General features: G+C 45.2%; 1 protein-coding gene across 3 annotated transcripts in view; it reads right to left on the reverse strand.

The window, feature by feature from the left end:
• The window catches only part of MAP3K15 (mitogen-activated protein kinase kinase kinase 15), a 119239-nt gene that overhangs the window by 37624 nt on the left and 58681 nt on the right, over positions 1-22934 (reverse strand). For all 3 annotated transcript variants that reach the window (XM_089323796.1, XM_089323795.1, XM_089323794.1), the window contains exons 7-11: positions 10057-10227; positions 5138-5250; positions 4759-4918; positions 1860-2010; positions 191-298 (exon numbers count right to left, since the gene is read on the reverse strand). In XM_089323796.1, coding sequence (XP_089179922.1) covers positions 191-298; positions 1860-2010; positions 4759-4918; positions 5138-5250; positions 10057-10227 — 703 coding nt within the window. The remainder of the gene's footprint in view (positions 1-190; positions 299-1859; positions 2011-4758; positions 4919-5137; positions 5251-10056; positions 10228-22934) is intronic.

Below are 22934 nucleotides of genomic sequence, written 5' to 3' on the forward strand. Positions count from 1 at the left end.
TGCCCCGACCGGGACTAGAACCTGGGGTGCCGGCGCCACAGGCGGAGGATTAGCCTAGTGAGCTGCGGTGCCGGCCTGTCACTGCACTTTCTCATATACCCCATCATTCAGAACTTAAGTGAGAATGTTGGCCTGTTTTTGTTTTCTTTTAAATTCAATCAAATCGTTGATGAAGCCACTCTTCCCTTACCATCTCCGTGGGTGACACGTGCCACAGAGAAACCGTCCTCTCCTCAGCTTCACTGTTGATGGAAACATACGAGGGCTGGTAGATTTTGGTTGGCTCAATCACCAGAACCTAAAATGAGAACAGATTCCTGTGTGACGCACTGGAATCTGAAACACAGATGGACCCTGCATGGGGAGGAAGCGGGAAGTGTTTGCAGTCAACACTCACTCGCTGAGGCCTCCAAAAAGTCCCTCAAGATGGAATGACAAGGGAAGTTGACTTTGACACAAGCATTTTGAAATCTATGCATACATCTTTCATAGTACACATTTGCATGAGCGTTCAAACCCTCCACATGCATGAATTTCAAAACTTCTTCCATCAAAACACACTTATCTTTTCATTTCATTTTCCAGCAGCTTCTAGAAGTCCCCTGGTGTGTGCCAAGGGCTGCGCCAGGAGCCAGGTCCAGCAGCACACACAGCTCCCTGCTGGCTGCACAGGGCAGACAGAGCAACACGCACGGCTGTGCGACCTAACGTCACACAGTGCTCTGGAGTAAATAAGGCACAAGTGGGCTGCGAGAGCAGGATGGGGCACTTCTCCGGACAGGGTGGCCCACAAAGGCCTGTGTGAGGAGGCGACAGAGAAGAAAGGGAGAGGTCACAGTTATTGAGATCAATGAGCGAGTAGACCAGAGGGTTGGCAGGTACAAGTCTATAAAGACACAAGGAAGAGATGAAAAGCGAGCAACATTTCATCAATAAAGTGTCATTTCGTTGAGAGAGGAGGGGGAGGCAGGGGAGGAGGGGGAGGCAGGGGAGGCTGGGGAGGCAGGGGAGGCTGGGGAAGGGGGGAGGTGCAGAGGTAAAGAGGGGGGATGAACCTCCACCACAAGTAAAGCAGCACGGTTACCATGGCTACACCTGGCTGGAGATTATGCTTGTGTCCATTCCCTTATTTGTGTGTACCTTGCAGTAGGCTTCAAATATTTAATAAGTGAAAGAACACTTTAAAATGTATTACCCAGGAACAAAACAGTAATCGCATTCACCGCAAACCAAGTCAACCTTCTGTTAGATGTGTAATGAAATTCTTGAGAACTGCACGTTCACACAATCTCACTGCATGAATATCAACCACAATCAGTCGAAGCCCAATTTCCAGGACACTGAGGTATGTCTCTTAGGACTCTTTATCAAATGGGCATACAACTGAAACAGAAACCTCTGCACTTTAGCTTTTTCAATGAAGTTTGACATATTAGTTAGCAGCACTGGAGGCAGCCAAACCTTCACAGGAAATAGCTCTGCACTCTAAGTGTTCACGGTGAGGACTACCTTTATCCCACAGCAGGGTTCTCTCCTGCGGCACTAGGGCGTGGAGGACATGTAGGGGCTGTCCTGTGCACTCCAAGTGGCTGAGCAGCATCTCTGGTCAGTGCTGACTAGATGCCAGTCTTGCCCCCAAATGCCTCCAGACACTGCTCAGCGTCCCTTGAGGACGCAGTCACAGGGGTATGGCCAACACCTTTCAGTCAGTCCATCTATCACTTCCCAATTCCACACGGGACTGACGGCTACTCTTGTATTTTAAGTCATATTGCAGCTTTCTTCCTTTCAAGGTACTTGATGATCAGATACCATCAACACCTTTGGGATCATAAAGTAGTGAAATTAGCATATCTTACTGGAAATCTGAGTCCAACAGAAACGTCGTTTGTTGCCTGAAAAATGATCTCTAACCAGAAGTTAAGCCGCTCAGATCGGGGTGAATGTTGAAAAATGGGTTTCCTGAAGCGCTGAATGAGGAACAAGTTCTGAACCAATGATCGTAGGTACCTGGCAAAGTCACAAACACCGAGAAATTAGACTCCCAAACAAACTGAATGCAATCCTACTTGCTATAAAAAACTTCCTAATTCTGTCACAAGTGCTTCACAAACCTAATTCCACAGTCACATAACCAATTAATAGAATCCACATAGTAAGCAAAAGAACTCAGTCAAACAAAATCGTACAGCACAGCTTTTTACGCACATTGGGCTGAAAGAAGAGACTGGAAAGCATCTAACAAGAGGAAGTAGCTTGACATTCCAAGCAATTAAAAACCATAAAATTTATAACTCATCTTTAAAATTAAACTTTGAGGTAATTTTATATTTATGTTGAATTATCAGAAATAACATACATAGAATCCATCTATGTTCTCCATCCTGTTTCCCCCCAAGGTAACATCTTGCAAAACTGGAGTACAACATCACAACAAGGTTGTTGACATACACACAGTCAAGACAGAGAACATTTCCATCACCACAAGGACCCCATATGGCACCCTGCTAGTCACACCTACTTCTCTCCAGTTTCCACTTCCCCTTTAGCCATGGCAATCACTAATCGGAAACTCATTTTCATTTTTTAAAAATCTCAGAACATGGCCAGGTAGATTTTGATGAACTCTTCACTCTAAGTGCATCTTTGCTGTCTGCAGGTAAATTGAACTCTTTGAAACATAGACACCAGGCAGTAGTGGTCATGTCCTCCCTGGTACCGAATGAGGATGGGTCCTCTGAAAGCATTATAGTATTTGCTTTGAGTCTGGGAAGCACTGCCGTGCTTGGGTACTCAAGCCTGGGCTGTCCAACTCTACACATTCAAAGAAAGGTCTGGCCGGGGCCTGCCTAATGGGAGATCACCTCTAAGCCCTTGGGATACCCGGCCTACTAAGAGTGCCTTTGTTTACCTCGGGCCTTGGGCTACGTATCCTTTATTAGACATGATGGGGGCTTTGGGTGATGCTGTGTCACTTTGACTTCTGAAGAGGCTGGAAACTGAGGCACTAAGACCAGCTATATGAGCACTCCAGGCCTACAAGATCCACTCCCAGTTAAAATCCTGAACAGCAAGGCTCAGTAACCTTCCCTGGCTGCCAATACCTCGTGCATGTTGTCCTACATCATTGCTGGGAGAGCTACACATTGTCCATATGACTCCACTGTGAGAGACCAACTGGAGGCTCGGGGATTCCCCGGACTCCGCCCTATGCGCCTCTTGCTTTTGTTGGTTTTAATCTCTATGCTTTCATTGTAATAAACCATAACAACAGATATAATAGCTTTTATGAACTCTGAGTTCTTCAAGCAAGTCATGAACTCAAGAGTGGTCTTAGGGACCCTCCACAACAGATTACACATCCCAAGTCAGCCTGGTTGCTGATACAATGCGAATACATCCGACCTTGAGGTCTCCTCTCCCTGGCTCAGATGCACCAGTGACACTTTAAGATGAGCACTCCACTAACAGTCACTCCACGAGACCTGGAGGCCCAACCTGGCTCAGGGTTCTCTCGGCTTCAGAGAACTTTCAAAAGAATGATATGGGTTGGGGGCCAAATTTAAACTCCATCACACTAGGAAGAAATGAGGTCAAACTAGGTATAGGTGAAGAGATTCCTACTCCTGGGAATCCAGACTGGCCCACTGAACTGGGGCAGATGAGCACAGATCATTAAAAGTAACTTTCAAAAAATCATACAAGTAATCCATGTGCATTTGTGAAAAATAAAAAAGAGATAAGGAAAAACACAGAATAAAAACTTCTTATAAAACTATCTTCCTGAGATAACCATTATCAATATTTTGGAGACAATTCCTCATTCATTATTGATTCATTATACAAATATCTATCTACAAGTATCTATTATGAGACTATAGCCATCACAATTCTAATGGAGCTTCATTTCATGTCTATGGGGAAGTCAGACCCTGTCCACCCCTCCCAGACGGTTCCCTGTGAGTTACATACTAAACATTCTTAGTTAAAATGAGATCATATAGACTACTGGTTCTCAAAGTGTGGCACAGCAGCTGCAGTTACTCATTTGTAAATGCCAATTCTCAGGTTCTCCTCCAAACTCAGGGAGCCGGAATTGCTAAGGGCAGGCTCTGCAATCTGCATTGCAATCAACACAGCTGACTCCGATGCATGATAAAGCCTCAGAACCACTGATACAGAAAAGCAGATCCTGTAATTGGCTTTTCTTAGTCCACAAACCAGGGACACACTTCCATGTCTTCAAATAATTCCTGTTCTTTGCACACTGAAATGGTTGTATAATGAGCTAACCTAGGGCTGCAGCTATCCCACCATTTCATTGCCATGTTGTATTATTGGTTTTTAGTTACAGTTTTCATTTGTGAGAAGTGCACCTTTCCTGGTGTGTGTGTGTGTGTGTGTGTCTGTCTGTCTGTCTGTCAGCTCTACTGTATGTTTTCTCACAAATGTATAATGTGTTCTGGTACCAAGGACTGTTTTGCTCTTGATGACCTAGACAACCTGAAGAAACAGGATTACAAATCTAATGTCAGGGATATAGCAAGCAGAGGTGTATTCTGTGTGTGCAAGTATCTGTCCTTCCCTTCAATTAAAACCAAGTGAGCCCTCAGAGCTCTTACGTCTGCCTTAACTTGGCCTTAATGAAGAAATCAGAGAAATTATTGTCATTTGCATTTCTGACTTTTCTTCTGGGGGAGGCATTTCAGAGCAAGGTCAGATGAGATGAGTGATGACAAACACACACATCCAACTCACCAGACTGGAGGCTTCATTCGGAACAACCGCTCAGCTGCCTGGATGGCCTTGTTGACATCAGTGGCCAACATGCTGACAGTGAAGAACTGACCCACATCCCAGTAATTGCTCATTTTCTCCAAACTCCCTTTTCTTCCCAACAAACTGTTCAGCCTGACACCTAAAGAAGTTGAATTTTAGATAAAGTCATGAAAAATCTTCCTACTTTGTCATATCATGCAAACCTTTAGAGAGGACAAGCAGGCATTTATTTCAGCTGCTATCTCAGAAACTATCTGATTATTCCTTTTGAAATACAATCTTAGTTATTTGAGTATAATCTTTACTGCTAACCTTGTATAACCAAAGCATCACCATCTACAAGAATAAATAGGGTTACCTATTTTCCGTAGTTCCATGGAAGTTTCAAATTTTTGGCCAGCAACCAACAGCAACACTGCAAGGTTAATTCCAGAATAAAGAGATGACTGGAGTTCAAATCCTTTGCGATACCTGTAATTACAGAACCATCAAATTACTATTATATCACCTTATATTAGAATAAAAAATGTGGGGGCCGGCGTTGAAGCTTAGCAGTGCCAGCACCCCAAGTGGGCACCGGTTCAAGTCCCGGCTGCTCCACTCCCAATCCAGCTCTCTGCTGCGGCACGGGAATGCAGTGGAGGATAGCCCAAGTCCTTGGGCCCCTGCACCCGCATGGGAGACCTGGAAGAAGCTCCTGGCTCCTGGCTTCAGATCAACACAGCTCTGGCCGTTGTGGCCATTTGGGGAGTGAACCAGTGGATGGAAGACCTCTCTCTCTCTCTCTCTCAACCAAATAAATCTTCAAAAAATAATAAAAATAGGCCGGCGCCACGGCTCACTAGGCTAATCCTCTGCCTGCGGCACCAGCACCCCAGGTTCTAGTCCCGGTTGGGGCGCTGGATTCTGTCCTGGTTGCTCCTCTTCCAGTCCAGCTCTCTGCTGTGGCCCAGGAGTACAGTGGAGGATGGCCCAAGTCCTTGGGCCCTGCACCCGCATGGGAGACCAGGAGAAACACCTGGCTCCTGGCTTCAGATCAGCGTGATGCGCCGGCCGCGGCGGCCATTGGAGGGTGAACCAACGGAAGGAAGACCTTTCTCTCTGTCTCTAACTCTGCCTGTTAAACAAAAAAAAAAAATACAAAATATGCACATAGTGTCACAAACCAATCTACTCATGAAAACCCTTACTACTCTATTTTCCAGGATTCTTCCCCTCATCTTGAAAATCTTTCTTAAAATTTCATAATAGCAACAGAGTAATTTTCACTAAGTGAGTTCTAAGTTTTCTTCATAAAGTTTATATTTTTCTTAGGAAAGCCAAAATGATCTCATAAAATAGGGAAATATATTCAAGCATAGAAAAGAAACTTAAAATATCTAATCCTATCCCCTAAAGGCAATCATAATTTGATGTTCAAACTTCATTCTAAAAAGTTAGACAAGTTTTATAGTGTTTTCTATTACATAGAAGTGGCATTAACCATAGGCTATTTCTCTACAAGTCATTTGTTTGCTGACATCACAACTCAGAATCATTTTCTCACAGCTGAAGTAGTAATGCTAGAACCCGGCATCCCAAACAGCTGCAAGAACAGTGAGGAAGAGGCAGGGAACTGCTCCAGCAGGATAAGGAGGAAGATACAAAACGGGAACACTGCTTTTACACCAAGAGGCTGACAGTGCCATTTTCACTCCCCACTTTTTTCTTTTTTATACATTTTCTTTCCAAAAATAATTACATTTCTTTCTCTTCCTTAAGGAGGACTATGAGGAGGACCACACTTCCCTCAACAAAACGCCCCACCTCTGCACTTGAAGGGCTTGGGTCAGATGACCTCCAAAGTTTTACCCGGAGCCAACACACCCTTCTCAGAAGACTAAGAAATGTGATCCGTGTGTCACGAGAGCAGTGATCTGGAATGGGGACCCTGCCACAGAAGATGGCAGGAGCAGACGGGATCTGCGGAGTGGCTAAGCAACTTCAGTTTAGTTGGACACACACCAGGTAGTGAGAAAAGGGACTAGAGGTGGGTGGTTCTGAGAAAACTTTTCAAGCACCGAGAACGGCGATCTCAGAGTGTAAAGTTATATTTACGTGGAACAGGGAGTTGTGGTGGGCTTCTGAGCTTTAGGGGAGGATGCGCTGAAGAGATACCAAGCAGGGAGCCCACCTGGCCAAAAAAATTAAACTTGGCAATGACTGGGGGTGCTGGTGATGGGAAAGGATTGTCAAGGAGTGAGGGATGAAACGGGAACTGATCGTCTGGGGAGGAGAGAGAGTGATGGGAAGCGAACATTAACTAAAAGTGTAAACCTTTTGTTAAAAAAAAGTGATAGTCAGATGGCAGTATCGGAAGCTACACCCTGTGAAGAAGAAACATGTTGAGTCTTAAATGTCATCTCCATCCTGAGGTGGAACTGATGGGCAAAGAGGGGGCGATGTGGACCCAGCTGAGGCTAATGTTGGGGTGGCAATCTCCAGCTAAGGGTCCCAAGGTTTGGTGGCTGGGAGGATTGTCAGAGACGTGTATGTGGGAATGGAGAGAAGGCAAAGACAGAGCCTTCCGCACGCACGGAAAGAGAAGAGGGTGTAAGGAAGCAGCTGGAATGAAATGAGCGCAGAGCAGCAATGCCGAGGTTCTTACGATGGAAATGGGTGATGTGAGCTGTTGGTTCCCCCTTCAAAATAAATCCAGACTACAACCATTCATCATTTTCATCACCACCACCCTGGTTCAAGCCATCATCAGCTCCCCCTGAAATATACTGGCCTTCTACGCCCACAGGTTCCACATCTTCAGATTCAACCAAGCATGGATGGAAAATATATTTTTTTGACAAGCAGAGAGACAAAGAGTGAGTTCCTATATGCTGGTTCACTCCCCCAGTGCCTACAAAGGCTGGGAGTGGGTCAGGCTAAAGACTGGAGCCAGCAGCTCAATCGAGGCCTCTTACGTGGGTGGCAGGAACTCAATTACTTGAGCCAATACCAGTGCCTCCCAGTGTGTGCATTAGCAGGAAGCTAGAGTCAGGAATCGAATCCAGGCACTCCAAGGTGAGATACAGGCACACGAAACTTGTATTTTGACCACTAGACCAAACACTGGCCCCGCGGGTTGAAAATATTTTTAAAGATAATTGCGTTTGTACTGAACACATACAGATATTTTCTTATCATTATTTCCTAAAGAATACAGTATAACACGTATTTATATAGAATTTACATTGTATTAGGTATTTTAAATAATCTAAAGGTGATTTAAAGTAAATGGGAGAGCACTGTGGCATAGCGGCTAAAGCTGCTGCCTGCAGTTCCAGGATCCCATATGGGTGCTGGTTTGAGTCCCAGCTGCTCCACTTCCAATCTGGCTCTCTGCTATGGCCTGGGAAAGCAGTAGAAGATGGCCCAAGTGCTTGGGCCCCTGCACCCACGTGGGAGACCCAGAGGAGGCTCCTCTTTCTCTGCCTCTCCTTCTCTAACTCTTTCAAGTAAAATAAGTAAATCTTAAAAAAAAAAAGTTAATGGGAAGACTGCATACATTATATGTAAATGCTGTGTCATTTTATACAAGGGATTTGAGCATCCATGGATTTTGGTGTTCACAGTGAGTCCTGGAATCGATCCCCTATGAATATCAAGGGATAACTCTTGTACTGCAAATGGCCAACTGTTCCCCGCTACTGCCCTTGCCCCTCAGGTGGATTGTTTCATGACCATGAATTCCATCCATCCCAATACGAAAGCCTATGGGCAGTGCACTTTGCCATTACTCCCACCTCTGCATATGGCAGAAGTAACCTCGTGGGAGTTTATGAGCCTAAGCCTAAGCATTCACTTAGAATGGAGCTTACCAATCAGAGAGCTGGTCTACCAGGATTAGAACATGGTGGAAAACTGAGGGGTGCCCCAACAGCCAAACCAGCTGCCATACGTGTGGGAGACCATTGTAGATTTTCCATCCCTGCCTGATCCTCGCCTGCTTTAAGAGTGAGCCCAAGAGGGACCGGCACTGTGGTGTAGTGGGTAAAGCTGCTGCCTGCAGTGCCGGAATCCCCTATTGACACTGGTTCGAGTTCCGGCTGCTCCACTTCTGATCTGGCTTCCTGCGAATGTGCCTGGGAAAGCAGCGAAAGATGGCCTAAGTGCTTGGGTCCCTGCCACCACGTGGAAGACCTAGAATAAGCTCCTGGCTTTGGATCAACCCAGCTCCATTTGTGGAGCCCATTTGGGGAGTGAACCAGCAATGGAAGACCTCTCTCTCACACTCTCTCTCTGCCTCTGCATAACTCTGCCTTTCAAATAAATAAATAAATCTTTTTTCTTTTACAAAAAGAGTGAGCCCAGGTAAAGCAACAGAGGGATAGCCTGGCAAACCCACAGAAGCATGCACAATCCTCTCTCGCTGTGTGAAGGCACTACCTTTTGGCATTGTTATGCAGCAAGCGATAGCTGGTATACCTACTCTTCTTCGCACAGCAGTGAGCGTATTCCTCTCATATCCCGTCACTCCTCTGCTCAGACCCTTCCAGGGCTACTCCTTTGCACTCAGAGTAGAAGGGTCTTTTCCCCTTCTCTGGCTTCATGGTGCTTGCCCCTCTACTTACTCTTCTCCACCAGCACATCCAGCCTTTCTCTTCCACAGGGCCCTTGCTCTTACCATCCCTCTGCCTGAACTCATTCTCAGTAGTGAGCTGCAAGGCTCACTCCCTCAATGACCTGCACGTCATAAGTGACCTTCACCGTCCACCTGTTCAAAGTTGGAGACTGCCCTCCCCACCTTCCTTTTTCCCCTCCCTGCTTAACATCTGCCCTAGCCCTCACCAGCTGCTGCCATCCCATCTCCCTTACTTTAGTGGTCTGGCTTCCCTTGCCGGCAATGCTAGATACCTGAGGGCAGGGATTCAGGCCTGTCATATCTATGCCACCACAGGAAGCCCTCAGTACACACGTGTGGAATCAAAGAATAAATGAACATCATGCACGGCTGGCAGTCAAGCAGAGTCTGGAAGGGTGGCTGACAAGGAGCATGCTGAGCCTCCTCCTTGCTCCATAAACAAGTGAACTCAATGGGAAGAGTGTGATCCGAAGGAGCAGGCTTTTCTACTGATTTTCTCCCAGAAAAGGGAATCCAGAAGCTCCCAGAACACGCTTACTGCCTATGTGCTTTGCACTGCCAGTAGACAGGCACCCACATACACACAAGGAAAAGATCTGGGTCCTTGTAATTCTGGCCTTTAGCAGGAGGTGTGCGCTCTGGACAGACTAAAGGTTTACCACTCAATGGCGCAGTCTCGGCTGCTTAAATCCCTGCAGTCCGAATCCAGGAAGATGTCCTTGTAGATCCTCCCACACAAGCAGAACATGTCGGGTGCTGGGCAGTCACAGCTCTGTAGAACCTGCAGCATCACCTGAAGAGCCCTCGCGCGGTCACCTGGGTCATTTCTCCTGCGAAAGACACATCGGGACAGCGTGAACGTCGGAGCCTACATAGAGGAGTGCGTGCACGTTCGTTCTGCTGACTGACCGAGTCCAGTGTTGCTGGCCTTCAGCAGAAAAACTATTCTCGATATTTCATTTTCCAGGTTCCAATGTAACAGCTGCTGAAGCTGCACACCAGTCTCATACAACTACACTCACTCTCTAAACGACCCCACCTTTGACAAATAAATCATAAGGAAAAAAATCAGACAAGAGCAAAAAAATAATAAGCTTTAAGAGTCATATCAGCCAAGGCGTGGCATTGTGGCACAGCAGGTTAAGCCTCCACCTGCGATGCTGGCATCCTATGAGTGCTGGTTCTGGTCCTGGCTGCTCCACTTCCCATCCAGCTCGCTGCTAATGTGCCTGGAAAAGCAGGAAAGCAGTGGAGAACAGCCCAAGTGATTGGGCCCCTGCCAACCCATGTGGGAAAACTGGATAGAGTTCCAGGTTCCCGGCTTCAATCTGGCACAGTGCCAGCTGTTGCAGCCATTTTGGGAGTGAACCAGTGGATGGACGATATCTCTCTCTCTGTCTCTCTCTCTGTAACTCTGCCTTTCAAAAAATAAACATTTTCTTTAAAAAGTCATGTCACCCAAATGCAAATGTATATACTTTGTCTGGATTATGACTCAAGCAAACCCCCTGGAAACAATTTCAAACAACGGCAAAGATTTGAGCATTATGTACATAGACAAAAGCCTGAGAGGACAAATATTAAAGCATCCAGAAAATCAACACTGGGATTTACACAAGGAGTCTTCAAAAAGTTCATGGAAAATTCACGTTATGAAAAAATTATGCGTGGACTTAAAAAATTTTCTGCACCAAAATAAACATTTTTAATTACATTTCCACAAGCTTTTTGAAGCACTCTTGTACAAGGTAGTCACGTGTATATTTTATTGATAACTACTCTAATAAATACATAAAGAGATTATTCTTAATTTCTGAATCATTTTTACAAGGTGCCCTTTTACACTTTCTTTCCTGGGGACACATTCATGTATCTCAAAAGAAAGATTAGTACTGGGGTCAGTGCTGTGGTGCAGTGGGTTAAAGCCCTGGCTTGAAGCACCGGCATCTCATATGGGCATCGGTTCTAGTCCCGGCTGCTCTTCTTCCAATATAGCTCTCTGCTATGACCTGGGAAAGCAGTAGAGGATGACCCAAGTGCATGAGCCCCTTTACCCACGTGGGAGACCCCGAAGAAGCTCCTGGCTCCTGGCTTCAGATTGGCGCAGCTCTGGCCATTGTGGCCATCTGGGGAGTGAACCAGCAGATTGAAGACCTCTGTCTCTACCTCTCTCTGTAACTGTCTTTCAAATAAACAAAATAAATCTTAAAAAAAAAAAAAGACTGATTAGTACTTGAAACAGCCTTTTTTTTTTTTTTAAAAAAAAGATGTATTTATTCATTTGAAAGTCCGAGTTACAGAGAAAAAGGGAGAGACAGAGAGAGAGGAGATTTTCCATCTGCTGGTTCACTCCCCAAACGGCCACAATGGCCAGGGCAGGGCCAGACCAAAACCAAGAGCTTCTTGTGGGTCCCCCACATGGGTGCAGGGGCCCAAGGACTTGAGCCATCTTCCACTGCTTTCCCAGGCCATAGCAGAGAGCTGGATCAGAAAAGGAGCAGCCGGGACTCAAACTGGTACCCATATGGGATGCCAGCACTGCAGGTGGAGGCTTAACCCGCTGCATCACAGTGCCAGCCCTGCTAAAACAGCCTTTCTTGACTGGAGTTCTACGATGGAATTAAGCCTGCCAGAACATTATTTGATTATTTCAGTGAGGACTTTCTCAATTCTCCCAAGGATGGTCCACGGATAACCCCATTCTAGAGGGATGACAGGGATTCATTCATTCATACAGTGGATACTGTGAGGCATTCGGCTCACTCTGTTAAGGAACTCAGCCTGGGCTGAGAAGAGATCACCTAGATGCTTAGCGATCTTCTGCAAGCCTGCAAAAAGCAAGCCTCTAATTTGACTCGGAGTTTTTTCCATTTTCTACTTTTGTCCTATTCCAGTATTTTTGATCTTTCCTCCTCCATACAGAATCCAATTTAGCCAGTTTACAAACTGGATTTTTTTTTTATACCTCAACCCACCCAGGACACCTTTTAATCTTTAAAAGCCAACAGACACCAATATAACTCAAATTTACTAAAGCATTTAAATAATTCCTAATGTCTACAGAGAGAAGTAAAAAAGACTAAGACTTTAATGAAGTACAAAATTTATATACCCATTATTAGCCAACCTCTGAGGTGTGAAATATTCAAGAGTCTGAAAAGAATGTACTTAAATGCTGAATTACTGGTGTGATTTCAAATTGGCTTCTCTGTGGGTCATTTTTTGGGGACCAGTCACATTAAGATTTCTCTTAAAATTGCTTCATTAACTTTAAACTTACCCTCTTTTCTCAAAACAAAAGGCCTTTTGAGTATAACCGAACAAAAATCAAGCATTTGAAAAAAATGAAAAAGCAAAGAGATTTTCAGCTTAACAGCCTCTTAAAGACAGGTGTTACATCGCTAATCCCTTTAGTGGTTACTAATCAGCTTTCTGATCTGCTTATCATTTTCAGATCCCAAGGCATCCAACCACAGGCCTACAGATAAAAGCTTCCATGTTTAATCAGCCAGTAACATCTGTTTCTGGCAATAAGACTATTTCATAATAAAGAGGAGGAAAACTGTGACAGTGGGTCTCAACACTGGCTGTATGTTAGAATCATCTGGGAGCTTTAAAACCCTGGGGTCTAGGCTGCACAGCAGACCAGTTAAATGCCGATCTCTGCAGGTAAGACCACGACCTCCGTGCTGCTTATCCCGCGCATTCCAATTCAGTGGGTCTGCATCACTTGCTAAATCCATGATGCATTCTCAGCCCTAGTCCTATACACATGCATTTGACCTGTGTGTGCACTCCCTCCTCCTGGGACTATCTTCCTCAGTTGATCTGCAGGACATCATGCTTGCCTGATTTTCCTACCTGTCTTTCTGGTTCCTAGCCATCTCTCTGACCTCTTAGCACCAGAGTGTCCTTCAGCACAACCCTCGGTCTTTTTCCTCGAGACTAGTAACTATGCTAGATCCTTTGGTGATATCATCCAACGCCATCATTTTTCAAATCATCTATATTCTCATGACACCCACATCTTTATCTTCAGTACAGGCCTCCCTAGCTGTCTACTTCGCATCTAATTTAACATAGCAAAAAAAAAATCAAAAACAAATTCCTGATCTTCCCATTAAATCTGTTCTTAGCAGATAGCCTTCCCCTCTTGCTTCATAACCAATCCTGTTATTTAGACCAAAATCTTGGAAATCACACTTGATTCTTCTAACACCCCTTATTCAATCTGCAGATGCTGGTGGATTTCAAACCATTTCCAAAGCTGGCCTGTTCCTCATGACTCCTACTGTTACCCTGCTGATCCAAACCAGCACCATTTGTTGCTTCTACCCTTAATGCCCCCTAGAAACTATTCGCCACTCAGAAGTCAGAGTGATGCTGTTACAAAGGAACTCAGATCATGGCATTCTTCTACTCAAAACTCTCCAGTGGCTCCCATCTTTGAACACACACTGATCATTTCAATGGTCCACAAGGCTCTACAAGATCTGGCTTCTAGTTCTCTAACCATTCACCACACCGCCAACCCATTATCTCCTCTGCTCAAGCTATACAAACCTCTTAGCTATTTTAAAAAACATTTATTTATTTGAAAGAGAGCGAGAGAATCTTCCATCTGCTGGTTCACTCCCCGAATGGCTACAACAACCAGGGTGGGGCTGAGCTTCTTCTGGATCTCCCATGCGGGTACAAGGGCCCAAGCATCTGGGCTGCTCTCCGCTGCTTTCCCAGGCACAGTAGCAGGGAGCTAGATCATAAGTATAGTAGTCAGGACTTGAACCGGTGCCCATATGGGATGCCGGCACTGTAGATAATGGCTTAACCTGCTACACCACAGCAATGGTGCCTCTTTGCCGTTCCGCATGCTGATCTCCCGGTCTGGATTGTTGTCCCATCCACTGACACAGCTCCTTTGCCTCTTTCCAGTACTTTCCCCACATCACTGTCAAGTGAAGTCTTCTCTGAGCACCAAACTTAAAATGACAACCTTCCCATCCCACTGGTCCTATTACCATAACCTAGTCTAATCACTTTGCTTATTTCATGTTGTCTCCCTTCCATTTCAGAATGTAAGCTCCAACAGGGCAGAGTTTTTCTTGCCAAGTCTATTTACTGCGGTGTTCCACGGCACAGGACTGGATCTGGCACGTGGCGGGTGCTCTATGGCTGTGTGGTGAATGAATGCCCAACTGAGCAGGACCACAGGGCAGACACCAAACTGACCTGACAAGTCATTTTTGGAATATAAGTGCTATCAGAGAATACAGTTCAGAGGCACAATTGTTTTAAATGTCTCCATTTTTTTTCAAGCAAAAAAGTAAACATTATTTACACAACCAAATGCACAGAATAAAAATAAAACACAGGGGCCGGCACTGTGGCATAGTTGGTAAAGCCACTGCCTGCAGTGCTGGCATCCCAAATGGGTGCCAGTTTGAGTCTTGACTGCTCCACTTCCAGTCCAGCTCTCTGCTGTGGCCTGGGAAAGCAGTAGAAGATGGGCCAGGTCCTTGGGCCCCTGAACCCGCATGGGAGACCTGGGAGAAGCTCCTGGCTCCTGGCTTCGGATCAGCTCAGCTCCAGCCACTGTGGTCAATTGGAGACTGAATCAGCAAATGGAAGACTCTCTCTCTGCCTCACCTTCTCTTTCTGTAATTCTACCTTTCAAATAAATAAATAAATAAATCTTTTAAAAAAAATACAACACTGGACTGAGAATCATACCAAGCTAGGTTCTGGTTATTGTCACACTACTCCTCTCAATCCTGGGCTAGTCACTTAGGCCTTTGTCACTTGGGCCCTGGCAGTCAAAATGTGGAAAGCACCCAAGTTTCCATCAACTGATGGATCGGTAAAAGTGCAGTCTATCCATACAGTGGCGTGTCATTCAGCAGTAACAGGGGATGAAGTACTGATGCACGCTATAACATGGATAAATGTTTACAACACTACATCAAGTGAAAAAAGCCATATGCAAGAGAACACACATCACAGGAGCTCCTGATATAGAATGTCCCAAATGGGCACCACCACAGAAACAAAAAAAGACTCGTGGCTTCCTAGGGCTAGAGAGTGAGGTGAGGGAAAAGGGAGGAACTACTAACGTATGGTCAAAACATACTAGTAGTTGGTTACTGATGGAGAGGGGACTACAAACTGGGAAGGAGGTGGTTGGTAAGGTACATTTTTTGGGGAGAAGAGGCAATGAAAATGTTCTAAATTTATTGTATTCATGATCATGAATACACTAAGAACCATGGAATTGTACATTTTTAAAAACTTTTATTTATTTGAAAGTCAGAATTACAGAGAGAGGAGAGACAGAGATCTCCCACCCACTGGTTTACTCCCCAAATGGCAGCAACAGCCAGGGCTGGGCCAAGCCAAAGCCAGGAGCTTCTTCTGGGTCTCCCACATGGGTAGCAGGAGCCCAAGCACTTGGGCCATCTTCTGCTGCTTTCCCAAGCAATTAGCAGGAAGCTGGATCGGAAGTGAAATGGCCAAGACTCGAACCACGGTCTATATGGGCTGCTGGCATCACAGATGGCAGTTTTACCTACCACGCCAAAGTGCTGGCCTGACTTGTACACTTTTGAGTCGACTGTATGGTACAGGAATTAGATCTCGATAAAGCTGTGACAAAGCACACAAACCTCCCATTGAATCTCACCATGCTCTCCCTTTTCAGATCGTGGATCTGAGGATTCGAGAGAGGGCACAGACCCAAGACAGAAACAGTCTGGGTCACCAAGCAAACACCTGAGGAAGAGACTGCCCAAGCAGGAGACACTCACATTGGGCTGTTGCCCGAGTGTGAAGAAACTTCCGTGGAGGGAAGCTGACACTGTGGGGGCTGTTACAGCATCACCCACCATGACTCATGCGCAAGTCAACGACACTAAGAGGAATGCCTTTCCTCGGTTGGGGAGACCCCCTCCGCCGACCCTGTGTCGCATCCCGTGCTCTGTGCACCTTCAGGATCCCACACGAGGAAGACTGCCATCACCACTGACCCTGATCTAGTCTCAGCAGCCCTCCATTGTTAGCAACTCCCCACTGGGGCCATGGCGTGCTCCAGCCATCACGTTTGCATACCACACTTAGATTTTCCTTTCTACATACAATGAGTATGTATGCCTGAGATACTGCTAGGCATAGGCTTACCTATCAATAGGAAAATACAATAGATTCTCCTTCTACTGCCAAGCCCTTAACTGGCAGCACCCAGACACTCATGATATGGATCTCTTCCACCTCTAGACTGAGGCCCCTCTGCAACCAGAAGCATTCCTGACAGTAGATTATCCAGTCATTTGTGAACCCATTCAGTAAGTACTTACTGAGCAACCGCCATGTAGGTGGCCTAGTGTTCTAAGCCTATGGTATGTAACAGCCTATAAACATCACAGCGCCTGCCTCCGAGACTTGAGGCTTACAGTCTAGTGAGAGGGACGCTGGGTATTAGGCAAGTCAACACAGAAACGTGAGCTCTGAAGGAAAACAGCAGGTGGAAGAAGAAGGAGTACCAGGGCTACAGTTCCTCGACTCGGTCTTCTGGGCGACACCCACCTCTCTCGGAACGGTCCATGCCAAGCAGACCTGGGAGCATCAGAGTCAGTCGGGTAAGGAAGGAGATGAGAACAGCCTGCTGCTCCAGACTGAGGGCAAGTAAGGGCAGCTAGAGAACACTGCCCCGGGAGGGGCAGGACAGCAGGGGAGTGCTGGCTACCCGACCCGACTCCCAGGCACCTTTCTTCCCAAGCGCAGGTCTCAGAGTAGGCGCTTCCCATTGCTTACGTAAGAGCCGCGGTGCACATTTAGTCACACACACACTCAAACACGGCTATTCTGAAGTTGAAGGGAAACACCAGCAAAGTACTCTGGATAATGCGAAGAGCCTACTTTGATTTGGTGGCCCTGGTGTGTCTTCAGGAATTTTTCCAGGGAAACGGGAAAAGCTTTCTCCCTGTTTCTCCTGCTCCATGTCCCCATCTCAAGGGCAACGGTGACAAGAATGAACACATGTAAAGTTTCTCAATATACAGTCTAAGGCACAAGAGACCAAATCTACAAGAAACTCTCAAGGAATGTTTCCTAAATGGAACTGTGGCTTGCTCTCATTTTTTTCAACATCTTCAGGCAGAGGGTGAGAAGAAAACTCTTCCAGGTTTTGTGTCTCCTGGACTACCAGTTTGGTCTTCTACATTCAATATGGCAAATGGGACTTCAGAATTCATGTAACGGAATGTCTACATGCTATTTATTCAGAGTGCCAAGTGGAGGCCTTGATAGCAACCCACACTAATCAGGACTCTCTACAGGAATGGATAATAACTAATAGTTTACTCTGTGTGACAAAAGGTGTTACAAGTGAATTCTTGGCCCTTTTGTCTTCAACTGATACACTGGATCTCAACTTTATGTTGAGAAATAACTTAAACCACCACAAAGCATTTTTTTCCAAAAAAAGGAATATGTATGATAAAAACAAACTATTCTTAAATCTCACTGATGGAAATTTTTTTAAAAAATTGTATTTTATTTGAAAGGCAGAGTTATGGGGAGAGGAAGGCAAAGATCTTGCATACACTGGTTCACTCCCAAAATGGCTGCAACAGCCAGATCCGGGCCAATCCGAAGCCAGTAGCTTCTTCCAGGCCTCCTACGCAGCTGCAGGGGCCCAAGCACTTGGGCCATCCTCTGCTGCTTTCCCAGGCACATTAGCAGGGAGCTGGATCAGAAGTGGAGCAGCTGGGACTGAAAACAGCACCCATATGGGATGCCAGCACTACAGGCAGAAGCTTTACCCACTATGCCACGGGGCTGGCCCCTTTGATGGTAAATTTGATGTCAGGTAGGGAAACAATTCTCCTCAAAACTCCTTTCATAATTATATTTAAGTTTTATTACTGTCAACTCCTTCAGTATTCTGTTTTCTTAAGCTGACAGAAAAGTTGGCCATAGCATAGTTTCTGGTTCATTATCATTAAAGTAACTGGGATTCTTTTTTTGGAGGAGGTGGGAGGAAGGGCCCTTAATACTTATTAAGCATTTTATACATGCCAGGCATTATGCAATTTTTTTTTTACTTATGATATTCTTATTTAATCCTTAAAACCACTCATTAATTCTCACTACCCTTATTTGTTTCATAGCATTCTGGTCCATTTTTTTTTTATATAAAACAGCAGAGTGGTTTTGAAACATTTCTCAAACCATTGCAAAGTTAAACACTTCCTGGAAAATTCATGGTCAGTTATGAGCTATGGGTAACTTCTGGATTAAATTACAAGTGGTTTCTCTTGCCTACTTTGAACAACCACAATTCCTGCAGATTCTAATTAAGGAGTGTAAACGGGGATTAAATGGCGAAGGGACCCATCCTTTATGAACTGCCTTCTAGTATCCAGGGCTGTGCAGTCCCATCTGCAAATGGCTGCCCTATTTAATCCTCACCATCCCTGTTTACAGATGGGAAACCTCAGGGTGAAGTTTAATTATCATGTCAACATTGGATTGCTTATCCGATAAGTGAATCAAATGTCAAAAATATGTGCTGTTTCCACATCTCATAATGCTTCCCTATAAAGCAATGGTCTCAATCGACAGACCAGTTCATGTTAGGAGTATGCCTAGTAATACAGATTGAGCATCCCTAATCCAAAAATCTGAAATCTGAAATGTTTCCAAATCCCAAATTTTTAGAGCATCACATCTGTGCTCAATAGGTTTTAGATTCTGGAACATTTTAGATTTCAGATTAGGAATGTTCAATTGGAAGTCTATACAAATATTCCAAAATCCAAAAACTCTGGATTCTGAAACTCTGGCCCCAAGCATTTTGGAGAAGGCATACTCAATCTGTACTCACTACATGGTAGATGTTCGCATCCCATTTTATAAATGAGAAAGCTAATGCTTTGGGAGGTTAAATGGCTTGACTAAAACCATAACACTTAAATTCAAGTGCTGGAATTCAAACTCCAATCTGTCTTCAAAACCCACAGGAATAATATTAGATTTCCTATGAGCCTTATAAGCTGGCTCCTAAGGCAATTCCAAAGGAAATTCCCCACTGACACAGTAATATTCTGCATAATGACAGCACTATCAAAATAACTGCAGTGCCTTGCAGTGTAATGAGTCTGAAGAAAGTTCACTTATCTAAGTTCAAGTGTGTGTAACACATACACACGTGTGATTATAGTTTAATTACCCATTAACTTCATTTACCCCTCATGAGCTCTCTCCTTTCTGCACGGCCCTTCCATCCACACATAAATAAGCCAGTGAGCAAGAGGAGGAGGACAAGCAGGAGGGGACTGAGGACAGAAGGCGACAGGAAAGGAAGACAATGTATGGAGCGAAGAGGACAGAAACAAGTGGTCAGACCTTCTGGTAAGTATTTTTTCCAAAAGGTAACAGGTACTATTGGCAAAACCACTGCTCAGAAGCTAAGGATATGGTTCATTTCTCAGAAAAAAAATGCAACTGGAGTTGGTATAAAAATACACATCATGGCAATGATGTCATAGATATGACTTTGAAAGGACAGGCAACAAAGCAAAACCAGACAAATAGGACTACATCAAACTCAGACATTTCTGTGCATCAAAGGACATAATCATGGTGAAAAGACAACCTATGGAATAGGAGAAAATATTTATAAATCATGAATCTTATCAGGGGCTAATACCTAAAATATATAAAGAATTTTTTAAACTCAATGACAAAAAGAGAAAATCAAATAATGGTATTTTAAAATGGGCAGAGGGGGCCAGCACTCTGGTATAGCAAGTAAAGCCGCCACTATCCATAAGACATCAATTCGAGTCCCGGCTGCTCCACTTCCAATCCAGCTCCCTGCTAACGTGCCTGGGAAAGCAGTAGAAGATGGCCCAAGTGCTTGGGCACCTGCACCCACCTGGAAGACCTGGAGGAAGCTCTTGACTCCTGGCTTTGGATCGGCACAGCTCCGGCCATTGTGGTAATTTGTGGCGTGAATCAGTGGATGGAAAAATCTAACTCTGCCTTTCAAATAAATAAACAAACCTTTTTTTCAAAATGGCAGAGGACTGACATGAATCTTTCTCCAAGGATGATACACAAATAGCCAATAAGCAAATGAAAAGATGTTCAACATCACTAATCATCAGGAAAATGGAAACTACAATGAGATGCGAACTCATGCTCACTAGGCTGGCTGTAACAAAAATAAAAATAAAATAAAGGAAGAAAGGAAGTGTAGGTGAGGATTTAAGACATCATACACTACTGGTAAGAATGTAAAATGGTGGGGTCGGTGCTGCGGCATAGCAAGTAAAGCCGCAGTGCTGGTATCCCCTATGGGTGCTGGTTCAAGACCTGGCTGCTCCACTTCTGATCCAGCTCTCTGCTACAGCCTCAGAAAGCAGTAGAAGATGGCCCAAGTCCTTGGGCCCCTGCATCCACGTGGGAGACCCAGAAGCAGCTCCTGGCTCCAGATTGGCTCAGCTCTGGCCGTTGCGGCCATTAGGGTCATCTTTCTCTGCCTCTGCCTCTTGGTAACTCTACCTTTGAAATGAATAAATCAATCTTTAAAAAAAAAATGTAAAACGGTGCTGCCACTATGGAAAATACAGAACATTTTTTTTTGTTTATTTGATTTGACAGAGTTAGACATGAGAGACAGAGAGAAAGGTCTTCCTTCCGTTGGTTCAACCCCTAAATGTCCACCACGGCCGAAGCTGCGCCGATCCAAATCCAGGAGCCAGGTGCTTCCTCCTGGTCTCCCATGGGGTGCAGGGCCCAAGCACTTGGGCCATCCTCCACTGCCTTCCTGGGCCACAGCAGAGAGCTGGACTGGAAGAGCAACTGAGACAGAATCCGGCGCCCCAGTCGGTACTAGAACCCGGTGTGCTGGTGCCACAGGCAGAGGATTAGCCTAGTGAGCCACAGCGCCAAACCCAGAAAATTCCTGAAAGACTAAAACTAGAACTACCATATGACCTATTGATTATACTTCTGGGTATATACTCAAAAGATTTCTAAGTAGGACCTTGAAGTAATACTTGCACACCCATGTTCACAGCAGCACTATTCACCATAGCCAAGAGCGGGAAGCAACATGTCCATCCAAGGATGAATAAATAAAGTGCAGCATACACACACACAGGAATATTATTCAGCCTTGAAAAGGAAGAAAATCATGATACTACATGGATGGACTTTAAAGACAAAACAAGGCAGTCACAAAAACACAACTGCTGTATAATTCCACTTAAATGGGACAGCTAAAGTAGTCAAACTCACAGAGGCAGGAAGTAGAAGGGTGGTTGCTAGGGGCTAGAACGGGCGACAGAGGGTTGGTTATTGGGTACAAGGAAAGCACATATTATCAAAGTAACCTCAATATTCAGCAACCATCCAACACCCTCTTCACATATGGCAAATCAGGACAGATAAAGGGATGGCCCAACAATTTCAAGTGAAGCCCCATGGCTTGTTTTGGTTGTTCCTCAGGCAAACAAAATGTAAGCTAAAGCTTGCTAGGTCGACTTTACTTGATTATTCCATGGTATTATTAACTTCAGCTTTATGTCTCACCCTGTAGCAAAATGTGGGCATTGAGGTCCAAGCCTCTTGCTGACCTGCTGCTGTATTTTACACTCTCGCCTTCCTTTCTTCACCACCTCTAAACTGAAGCGTCTGCACTGTAGGATTCCTTCTGAGCGGGCGGATCTGGCTTCTCTTCACTACTGGGAAAACCACAACAAATATTTACCCTTCTTCGTGCAACAAACTTTTAAAAAGGTACCTGGAGACAGCATGCTATCAGAGCGGAAAGATGTCAGTATTTTTCTAATTCTGACAAGCAGGTAATAAGGAATGGATATTAGGTTTGCATAGTAATGAAGACAGCAAAATTCAACTGTGGACACAAACGGAAGAGCCAAAAGGAGGCTGCAGGCTACGATGACGGGGGAGCCCACAGCACCCTCCTGGGGACATGTGGCCCTCCCTCGACTTGAGCACTGACCTGGCTCAAGTGACTGCTTTGGGTCCTGGAACCAGCTTCCATCCCCACCGGCATGAGCTGGGTTTGGTCACACCCATCTAATATCCCCATACACATTCCTAAGGTCCAAGTATCTTCTCTCTATTGCTCCCCTTATTTATGGAACGACAACACCAGACATTCCAACAAATGTGGCACGTGTCCAGTTTCCCCTTCACCTGCTGAGGAATCCAATAAAGTCAATTTTGCTGGGCATGGGTCCTGACCCAAAGACACAGGAAGCAGAAGATGAGTGCCTTGTCTTTTTATTTTGTGACAGGACACGTTCAGGTTCTCACCTGGGCCTTCGATTCCGACAGTTTTCGTCTGAACCAGATTTCTCCTCACTAGCTAGATGCCTGGTGAAAATATCCTGACTGCATCAGGGTATGTAGAAAAAAGTCCTGCTGTAAAAGCAGCAGCAAATAAAAATCTTTCATAAAGCAGTCCAGAGCCACCGAGAGGCAAGCACTTCAACTACTCAGCGGAAACCAA

The sequence above is a fragment of the Oryctolagus cuniculus genome, chromosome X, assembly GCF_051225735.1.
Source record: "Oryctolagus cuniculus isolate XC-2025 breed Fujian yellow rabbit chromosome X, ASM5122573v1, whole genome shotgun sequence".
NCBI lineage: Eukaryota > Metazoa > Chordata > Mammalia > Lagomorpha > Leporidae > Oryctolagus > Oryctolagus cuniculus.